General features: G+C 44.2%; 1 protein-coding gene across 1 annotated transcript in view; it reads right to left on the bottom strand.

Moving 5' to 3' along the window:
• Positions 1-464: 464 nt before the first annotated feature.
• UBE2R2 (ubiquitin conjugating enzyme E2 R2) overlaps positions 465-10,610 on the bottom strand; it is a 66,093-nt gene continuing 55,947 nt past the window's right edge. The window contains exons 3-5 of the mRNA XM_087958712.1: positions 5,607-5,704; positions 3,843-3,977; positions 465-1,716 (exon numbers count right to left, since the gene is read on the bottom strand). Of these exons, the coding sequence (XP_087814838.1) occupies positions 1,488-1,716; positions 3,843-3,977; positions 5,607-5,704 (462 nt within the window). The 3' untranslated portion in view covers positions 465-1,487. The remainder of the gene's footprint in view (positions 1,717-3,842; positions 3,978-5,606; positions 5,705-10,610) is intronic.

Genomic DNA, 10,610 nt, shown 5'->3' with positions numbered 1-10,610 from the left:
GGGAATTTTCAACCTGCGATCCTTGTTTCCTTTTAGACAAGTCTTTTTTTTCTTTTTTTCCCCTCCACCATTGGTGTGGTCTGAGACAGGGCTCTGTCCAAGCTTGGCATCTTGAAGACTTGTGGACTTCAACTCCCAGAATCCCTCAGCCAGCTAATTCTGGGAGTTGAAGTCCACAAGCCTTAAAAAGTTGCCAAGCTTGGACAGAGCCTCGGTTTAAGCAATATTTTGGGGCAACCGCTCTTTTCTCTCTCCAGCCCCAGGACTGCACGCTTCTTCCGAAGAAAGACCCGTCAGCGGCAAGGCGTCACTTGCAAACCTCCGGATGCAGAAAGCCGCTGGGTCTCCCGGAGAGAAGCCACATTCCAGATCCCATCCGTATGATGACGCCGCTCTCTTGCTACCGGGGAGAAGGGCAGCCGTTCTCTGGATGCAACCACTGCAACTCGGGACAGAAAACGGAGCGCGTTTCGACGTGTTTATTGGAAGATTCATATCACAAGAAAACCGCTTCTCCCACTCGGACGATTCCCCCCCCCCCCTCGATCTGCCTCGGAGGTTTTCGGCCCTCCTCGCCAAGCTGCTAATCCCACCCACCTCCCTCATCCCGACCGTGAGCTTAGCAAACTTGAAACTGGAACAGCGGGGGCCTTTCTCGGCACCCGGTCTGGCGGCGGCCCAGTTCAAAAAAAAAAAACAAAACAGCACAGAAGCTTTTCACCCTCCGCCTTGGGGGGAAAAAGAAAAAAAAATAAAAATAAAAAAAAAGGAGAAAAACCACCACCGGCACCAACCACCACAAGGCTAAACAAGTGCGCACACGAGGAGAGCAGCGAAGAAGGCCCCAGAAAGAAGGGGGGTCTCTACGCAAGCTAGTGGGGGAAGAGTGTTGTTTCCCCTCCCCTTCCATGGTCTCCGGCCGGCCGTTAAAATACATCGAAACCTCTTGATGAAAGACTGGGTTTAATTCGAGAACCTAAACACAGAGCGAGCCTGTTCTGTTGTACTGTGAACTCTCCAGAAGACGGCAGGTAGGGAGGGGGCAGGGGGGGAGAGGCAGGTGGGGAGAGGTATTGTCTTTTTTAAAAAAAAAGGAGGGGAGAGGGAGGGAGGGAAATCAAAAACACAGTGATGGGACGGGAAAAGGAAGTGCGATCCAAGATCATCTGCGCAGGTCTTTCTCGCTACGAGGCCAAAAGGACCAGAAAAGTGATGGAGGCGGAGGGGGGGGCGGGGGGGGGGGAGGACTGACGGAATCGAGAATCCGTACGAGGAGAAAAGCAGAAATGCAACGTTTTGGTTGGGGTCTTTTTGCCCCACCCGCCTGCCCCTTTTGTAGGTATCTCTCTCTTTTTTCTTCTTTTTCTTCTTTTTGCTGAACGGTCAATGGCTTTACCGCTGCATCCCCTCTGGCAAAACTGGCGGGGCAGTATGATTGGGAGGCTGGACAGGTGGAAGGGAGGGAAGGAGGGCCAGAAGGGGACAGGTCACGACTCCTCGTTGCCAGAATCATCGTCGTCGTAACAATCGGCGTCTTCCTCTTCCTCCTCCTCCTCGTCTTCGTCATCGATGTCGTCGTCGTACAGGTCGTCGTAAAGCAAGTCGGAGCTGTTGTCGTTGGAAGGCACTTTAGTTTTGATGCAGTACTCGGCCAGCGTGGTGGGCACCTTCACACCGTCCTTCTCCGCCTCTGCCTTGGTGGCCTGCACTTGTTTCCTGCAAGGGGGGGAGGGCAGGGGAAGTTAGCGGGGTTGAGGTCAGCCTCTGCTCTGACCTTAGGCTTCCTTAGAAAGCAGAAAACACAATCTTAAATCCCAGCAAAACCTCTTTTATTTCCATGGCTGTGAATTACGTTCATTCCCAGCCTGCAAGTCTTCGCGAACAGTCTGTCGGGAATGTTTATAAACACCCACCTTATCACACTTGGAATGCGGCCAGAGAACGAATGGCCAGACATGGCAGGGCAAAGCCAAACCTGACACAGAGTCAAACAGAACGTTTCAAAGCTTGAACTGACCAGACGAACAAATTGCTTCCTGCAAAAGCTCACATCCCGTTTGCTCCTCTTTTATGTTCCATGGGAGGGGCCAATCATCTCCGAGGTGTGGCCTTACTCCTGAGTCGACCCTGCTTTCTCAATTGTTCTTGTCGTCCTCTAGCTCTGCACATGTGCAGGCTAGGAACTGGTTCCAGAAGCTTCCCCGCCTCATTGCTGTCTGAACCTGAAGGCAGTGATTCACTTAACCTGCAGTCATTCACTTAACAACGGAGGGAAGAGAGGTTGTAAAATGGGGCTGAGCTCACTTAGCAACATAAATCTGGGGCTCCCTTGTGGTCGCAAATTGAGGACTACCTATAATAATAAAGGCTCGAGAGACAGCTGGTCCTCCCTGGCTCTGCCTGGCAACCTTTAGTGCCCCTGGATGAGGAGAGCTGAACTCTTGAGGGCATGGCTAGCGTCGTGGCAAGACGACGCGTCCCTTGGGAGCTCTGGAGGAGGATAGCACCAAATCCAACCTGCCGGGATGGTCCATTTGGACCGAAATCGCCTCAAAGGGGCAATGAACAAAGAGAGCTCACTATGCTGATCTCGGGGAGCCCCGCAAACTCCCTGATCGACCCAGAGAAGCAGCAGCTTAGGATTTCTTCTCTGCCTCTGAGATATATATGTTCCTCTAGAATGAGGGTATCAAACTGGGTTTCGTCGAGGGCCGGATCAGCATTATAGTTCTGCTCCGTGGCCCGGCGGGGAAGAGCAGGCAACGAGGGGAGGAAGACAGGACAGACACCTCCTGCAGCACCTTTCTGGACGAAATGGGGTGCACCAAGGCCCCGCGAAGTCCTGTGCAGCCCATTTTCAGCCTCCATGGCCTCCTGAATCACTCTGCTGGACAAAAACGGACCCCTCCGGGCCATCGCGAGGCCCAGTTTTGACTGGCAGAGTGCTGCTGGAGGCAGAAAATTGGCTGTGCAATGACCGCACGCCCTCAACCCTGCGGCCCATTTTGCCTGGCAGAGGCACCGCAGGCCAGTCCTTTGATATTTCCGGCCCGGCCCCATGGGCCAGAGTTAAACACATTGTGGGCCAGATGTGCCCCCCGCTCTACACCATTTGTAGCTCAGGGTTGGACTGTGGGATCCTTGATGCTCTCTGAGCTTGGTGGTTTTCTTGCAGACGCTTCATGGCCCAAGTAGGTGACATCATCAGTGCTTAGAGTGGAGATTGGGGAGAAGAGGAACAGGAAGGGGGTGAGAAGGGCAGGAGGAGGACGACAAGTGTGGGGTTCTTGGTAGTTTTCCGGCAGACGTTTCATGACCCAAGTGGGTAATATCATCAGTGCTAGAAGCAATAGGGTTTGTGGAAGAGGAGGACGAAGACCTTGGGGCCCTTGGTGCTCTCTGAGCTTCGTTTTTTTCCTGCAGACATTTCGTGACCCAACTAGGGAACATTATCAGTGGTAGAAGTTGCCCACCTTTTGAGCACTGATGATGTTCGCTAGTTGGGGTCATGAAATGACTGCAAGGAAACAACAAAGCTCAGAGAGCACCAAGGGCCCCTCAGTCCTCCCTCCTCCTCCTCCTTTCCCTTCTAGCATTGATGACGTTCCCTAGTTAGGTCATGAAACGTCTGCAAAAAAACCAACCAAGCTCAGAGAGCACCAAGGACTCCATAGTTCTCTTCCCCCCTGTTCACACCCCACTCCCTTCTAGCGCTGAAGATGTTTATCTAGTTAAGAGTCATGAAATGTCTGCAAGGAAACGGCCCAACTCAGAGAATCCCAAAGAGTCACCGCATCAAACCGTCTCCCCTTCTCCACCAGTTGCTCCCATCGTGGACTTACCGGATGATTTCCGCATATTCTTTGTCTTTCCCTTTGCTGTCTCTCCATTTCCTGAACATAACGGAGGCGTCCACGTTTGCCGGAGAGAATGTGTTGGGCTCATTAAGCAAGGAGATTACGCTCAGTAGGATAGTCCTGGGAAAAGAGAGGAGGAGGAGGAGAAACTGAACTCAGAGCTAAGCACACATCAACAGAATAAACAGAGTTGGAAAGGACCTTGGAGGTCTTCTAGCCCAACCCTCTTCTTAGGCAGGAAACCCTAGACCAACGATTATCCAACCTCTTCTTTAAAAACTTCCAGTGTTGGAGCATTTACAACTTCTGAAGGCAAGTTGTTCCACTGATTAATTGTTCCAACTGTCAGGAAATTTCTCCTTAGTTCGGGTTGCTTTTCTCCTTGATGAATTTCCACCCATTGCTTCTTGTCCTGCCTTCACGGGTTTTGGAGAATAGATTGACCCCTTCCTCTTCTTTGGGGCAGCCCCTGAGAGATTGTAAGACTGCTATCCTGTCTCCCCTACTCCTTCTTTTCATTAAACTAAAGGTAAAGATTCCCCTGGAACATCCGTGTTAGTTGTTTCTGGCTCTAGGGGGCGCTGTTCATCTCCGTTACAAAGCCAAAGAAGAGCCAGCGCTGTCCAGAGACGTCTCCGTGGTCATGTGGCTGGCAGGACTCAATGCCTTCGAAGGCGCACGGAACGCTGTTACCTTCCCACCAAAGGGGTCCCTATTTTTCTACTGGCATTTATTTATGTGCTTTTGAACTGCTAGGTTGGGACAAGGAACAGGAGCTCACTACGTTACGCTCGAGATTCGAACTGCCGAACCGCCAACCTTTCTGATCGACAAGCTCCGCATCTTAGCCCCGGAGCCACCACGTCCCCCATTAAAGGCCTAGAAACAGTATATAAAACGTGTTGGGTCCATGTGTTCCCCAACTGCCCGATGGACTGATGCTCCCTCACACCCTCGATGCCTTCCTGTGATGTCCCAGGTTGATTCCAGGGGGTTAGGCACTTTTTCAGGATGTCCGAAAGCCACCGAGCCGCTGCATTCCCCCTTCATTGAACTCAACATCCCCAATTCCTACAACTGTTCTTTGTATGCTTTATCCTCCAGTCCCCTCATCCTCTTGGTTGCTCTTCTCTGCCCTCTTTCCAGAGTCTCAACCTCTTTTTTACATCATGGCGACCAAAACTGGATGCAGTAGTACTCCAGGTGTGGCCTTACCAAGGCCTTCTTTTTCAGACTGGCAGGTTAGGGGCTGCATGCGTGAAGGGGCCCTCCTGGGCTCTACAGGTAGTCCTCCACTTACAGAAGTTCGTTTAGTGACCGTTCAAAGTTACAACAGCCCTGAAGAAAATGACTTGGGACCGTTTTCTGCACTTACATCTTTCACACTTACAACCATTGTACCATCTCCAGGGCCATGGGATCAAACTTTGGGTGCTTGTCAACTGATTCACATTTGCGACAGTTGCGCTGTCCTGGGGGGTGTCATGTGATCCCTTTTTGCGACCATCGCACAAGCAAGGTCAATGGGGGGAAAAGTTAAACTCACTTAACGTCTGTGTCAACTAACTTAACAAATACAGTGATTTACTTGACAAGCGTGGCCACAAAGGTTGTAAATTGGGGAAAATTCATTTAACAACGGCCTCGCTTAGTAGATTGGAAATTGGGGCTAAATTGTGGTCGTATGTCGAGGATTTCCTGTACTACAGTTGGGCAGAAAGTGATTCTTGGTCTTGGGGAAGGTCTCACCTGACATTCTGGGTGGGGTTCCACCTTTCCGATGGCAGTTCTCCACTTTGAGGATCATCTACAGGTGGGTGAAGAATTGAAATACATACATCCCCATTCTATAGAAAGAAATTTTGGTTAATTAGATTGTTATATTGAGGAGTGTTATTACTATCTCACCTATTGAAACATTAATTGATTGTTAAGATAATTTAAGATAATTATTATTTAATAGAAGTGCTGGGTTAGATGTTGTCTTCTTTGTCGTTTTCAAGGTTGATGTTATGGCGCTTGTCATATTTTTTAAGCTTCTATTTACTTCTGCCCATACTACCATCCACTTTATATTTTATTTTAAGAATTAGTTTAGGTTAGTCTCTTTTTCTTTTTCTTTTTTTACTAATTTCTCTACTTATTTCTGTTTTACAACTTATTCCACTCTCTCAGGTTTTCCTTGTTTTAAATACTTAAAACCTTTCAAATTTACTATATCTCTACCAATCACAAAGCATACACTCATCACCAATATTTACCTGTCAGCCAAGCTTTTTCTCACTGTTCTTGTCTTATTTATACAATATATTGCGTTAATTCCTTTTGATCTGTATGCTGAACGTTCTTAATTAATTCTATTCTCTTTCTCTTCGTAATAGAAATTTTGATTAATTAGATCGTTATATTGATAAAGAGTGTTATTACTATCTCAGCTCTGCCTATTTCCTAAAGATCAAGCATAAACATCTTTCACTTCCTGCAAGGCACAAACACACAACCACAGCGATGGGCTCTAAATCCTAACACTTCTGGAGCTTGCAGTACTTTAACAGAACTCAATGTGGCTTCTCAGTCTCAGCAGGGATAGAGCGGGAAGGGGTCTTGGAGGCTGTTATATGTAGAAATTACATATTCTGAGTTACACCTGTGGAAATGAAGAACAGAAGGGAAGCCATACTTATCCAATATTTGAACTATGCAATGATTATTGGACAGTTATATAACTCTATCTAACAAACACATTATGTTTTGTAACTTGTGATGTTCTAAAGTAACGGCAGGTCTGTACTTTTTGGCATAAGGATATGAGAAGGAGATACTAGGTTATCCTGACCCAAAAGGAACTGGTTAATGATCTACTGTATTACGGAAGGTTATAACAGGACCATAACAGAAAGAAGAAGCGATGAAAACGAAGGTAGTTTCCAAGGACAAGGAAACAGGTGTTATGCTACAATAATATGGGTGTGGCGTAGGGAGATATGTAGCTTGGATAGATTGTGAGCCCAGGAAAGGGGCAGAGACTGTATACTTGAACCTGTATCTAAACCCCAGCCCTCCTGGGGAAAATGTCTTCTGCCATGAGCAGAATTCCCTTTTGCAAAAGCTTCATATTAAAGCTCTTCTATATTGTTCACGTGTCTCCAGGTTTTTTTTAAATTTTTTATTTTTATCACAGAGGTCTTCTAGTCCAACCCTTGCTCAAGCTGGAGACCATATATCATTCTGGAAAAATGGCTGTCCAGTCTTTTCTTAAAAGCCTCCAGTGTTGGAGCGCCCACAACTCCTGAAGGTAAACTGTTCCACTGGTTAATTAGCAGAATAACAAAATAACAGAGTCGGAAGGGACCTTGGAGGTCTTCTAGTCCAACCCCCCTCTCTCAAGCAGACCATATCAGACAAATGGCTTTCTAGTCTCTTCTTCTTTTTTTAAAATAGTTTTATTTGGGTTTTCTCACACACAAAATACAAGTAAAACATCTTTTTTGAAAATAGCATGGTCCCGGGTTGAACTTCTTTATACAGACACAAAACTCAATTTCATGCTCCTTTTTGTATTCTATTCCATATCTTATACTATTTTACATTTTCTATATAGTTTTTCCCTCTTTTAATTTTCTCAATTTTATTTTGATTATCTCATCTCAATTCAAATCATTATATTTATACTTTTGTCTGTTCTGTTTCAATTTCATATTATCTTTTCTCATTAAACAAATTTTCTCCTGTAGTTACTAATTGGAGTATGGCACCTTTATATCTTTTAATTACATCCATTCAACTCTTATTTAAACTTCAATATATACCTTAAGTTTATGACCTTCAATATAATACATAATACATAACTTCCAATCGAATTCTGCTTGGCACATTCTTATAATACACACTATATTCTTAAAAAAGAAAGAAAGATTGTAAATATATGTAATTATAAACCCTCATTCCATTCCAGTTCACTTCTATCATTAATAATCATTAAAATCTTAACATCTTTAACACTTCTTTTCAATTAAATATCATACTTCCTTAAAAACACATATAATCTCCATAATTAATTTTTTCCCTTATTTCTCTTCACATGTTTTATAAATCATTAAATATACCTTTTGTTACATTTATTTATTGACAAGCATTCCACTGAATTACGATAGCTATTTTATCAGACATTTTAATCATACATTGTTTCATATTTTCTAAAATTATTTGTTTCTAATGTAACCATACTATCTTATGTACCTTTGCAGAATCCCTTTTTCCATTAAGTTTTCACCCATTATCTCTAAATAGGCCCTGTTTCTCTATATTTTGCTTGTGTCCTTTATAACTTCTTTTCCTTTCTTTCTTCCCTCTCATCTTCTCCCTCCCCTTTTTACCCCCTTGTCTCTCTAGTTTTAATTCTCTCTTCTGCATTTCCCTCTTCTGTTGCTTTCTGATTTTATACTTATTTTTCACTCTATTTTTGGGGGGGAGTTGTTTTTCCCAATCTTAAACTTTCTATTCTCTTTCCCCCCTTTTCTTCCCCCCCCCAATCTAAGATTACTTGTTCATTAAAGATGGCTTCTTCTTTGTCGCAATCTTCTTGTTCTGCAGGCATTTCTTGTTGCTTCTCATAATTCCAAATCTCCATTTCTAAAAACTGAAATACGAAGCCAAAAGAACCTCTCCCTTCTTGTGCATCTTCTTTGTACTTTTTAAGTTCCATTTTCAGTTCTTCTAAAAGTGGGGCCATTTTAAACAGTTTTAAACAACCACCCGATTGATTTTAGTCATTCAAAACAATTATCAAGAATCCAGAAATCTTCAAGTAATCCAGATAGTCCCGAGTTATATCTTCTTATTTCTTTTTCGACTTTCTCTTCCTGGGGTTTTTGTTGCGATATTTCAGTTAGAATGTATCTTTTGGAAGTCTTGTTGAGATTTTGCTGTAAGTTCTTTTTAATTCCAGGCAGTCTCCTCCTCCCTTCCTGATCCTACCCTTTTATTCTTTTTCTCTCCTTTCCTGTTTTCAAAAGCTTTTAATTATCCAGAAATCTTTATTATCCCTTTGACTTTTTATTTTCAGCATTAAATGCCTATTGATGTCAAAGTGGATTTTTTTCCAATTTCTTGCTTAAGTCTCTTAGCTGTCAGTATAGGAAAAGGAGAAAACCAAATCTTTTCCCTTTTTCTCTCCTTTGCAGCTTAAAAATCTTCTTCGGGAACAATGTTATTGTTTTTAATAGTTTCAATTCCAGGGTACCTTATTTGTTGCTTTTGCTGTTTGACCCAGTCAACCAAAACTTTCTCTTCTTATCTTCCTCCTGCACATTCTTTTCCGGTTGAGTTCTTCTTTGTGGTGGCCATTTCTGACCACTGCTGCAACCGCCTTCGAAAGGGAGTAATGGCCAGCTGGGGAGGAGAGATGCGGCTCTCCTCAACCCTGCAGGCAGTCTCCCCTCTTCATCACCTCTATGGGGTGGCTTAGCCCCGAAACCAGCCGGCTCGGGGCGCTCCAGCGGTGAGCACGGATCGAAGCCTCGCAGAGACGAGGTTTCGGTCTGTCGCTGAAGAAGCTCAAACCGGAAGTTCCTGCTTTCTAGTCTCTTCTTAAAAGCCTCCAGTGTTGGAGCGCCAGGGGTGAAATGCTACCAGTTTGGCCTGGTTCAGCCGATCTAGCAGTAAAAAAAAAGCCTCCGACAATCAGCTGACAGGAGAAAGAAGAGCAAAGCGCAGGGTCAGCCCTCTGTTCTTTATGCTCTCAGCTGATAGGTGCGGCAGAGCCTCAGCTGGCGCTTGGAAAGCTGTGTGCGCGCACGCAACATGTGCGATCACTGAACCAGTAGGGAAACTGGTAGAATCCCACCACTGTGGAGCACCCACAACTTCTGGAGGCAAGCTGTTCCACTGGTTAATTGAGTAGGATAGAATTCTTTTATTGGCTAGGTGTGATTGGAGACACAAAGAATTTGTCTTGGTGCAAATGCTCTCAGTGTACATAAAAGAAAAGATACATTCCTCAGAGTCAAGAACCATCAGATACAACACTTAATGATAGTCATAGGGTACAATAAGCAATCAAATCAGATAGATAGAGAGAGAGAGAGAGAAAATGAAAGAGAAAGAAAGAAAAAGAAGAAAGAAAGAAAGAAAGAAAGAAAGAAAGAAAGAAAGAAAGAAAGAAAGAAAGAAAGAAAAAGAAAGAAAGAATAGAATAGAATAGAATTCTTTTATTGGCCAAGTGTGGTTGGAGACACAAAGAATTTGTCTTGGTGCAAATGCTCTCAGTGTACAGAAAAGAAAAGACACATTCATCAAGAGTCAAGAATCATCAGGTACAACACTTAATGATAGCCATAGCGTACAATAACCAATCAAATCAGATAGATAGAAATAGAATAGAATAGAATAGAATAGAATAGAATAGAATAGAATAGAATAGAATAGAATAGAATTCTTTATTGGCCAAGGGTGATTGGACACACAAGGAAATTGTGTTGGTGCAAATGCTCTCAGTGTTCATAAAAGATAATGATAATGATAGTCATAGGGAACAATAAGCAAGCAAAAGAGAGAGAGAGAGAGAGAGAATATAGAGTTCCTTATGGGCCAAGTGTGATTGGACACACAAGGAATTTGTCTTGGTGCAAATGCTCTCAGTGTACATAAAAGAAAAGAGACATTTGTCAAGAGTCAAGAACCATCAGATACAACACTTAATGATAGTCATAAGGTACAATAAGCAATAAAACAGATAAATAGATGGATGGATGG

Source organism: Notechis scutatus, chromosome 2, assembly GCF_049901735.1.
Source record: "Notechis scutatus isolate UNSWTSFEM ecotype Mainland chromosome 2, rNotScu1.2, whole genome shotgun sequence".
Lineage (NCBI taxonomy): Eukaryota > Metazoa > Chordata > Lepidosauria > Squamata > Elapidae > Notechis > Notechis scutatus.
Note: the sequence above shows the minus strand (reverse complement) of the source record. Positions and strands in the feature narration are given on the sequence as shown.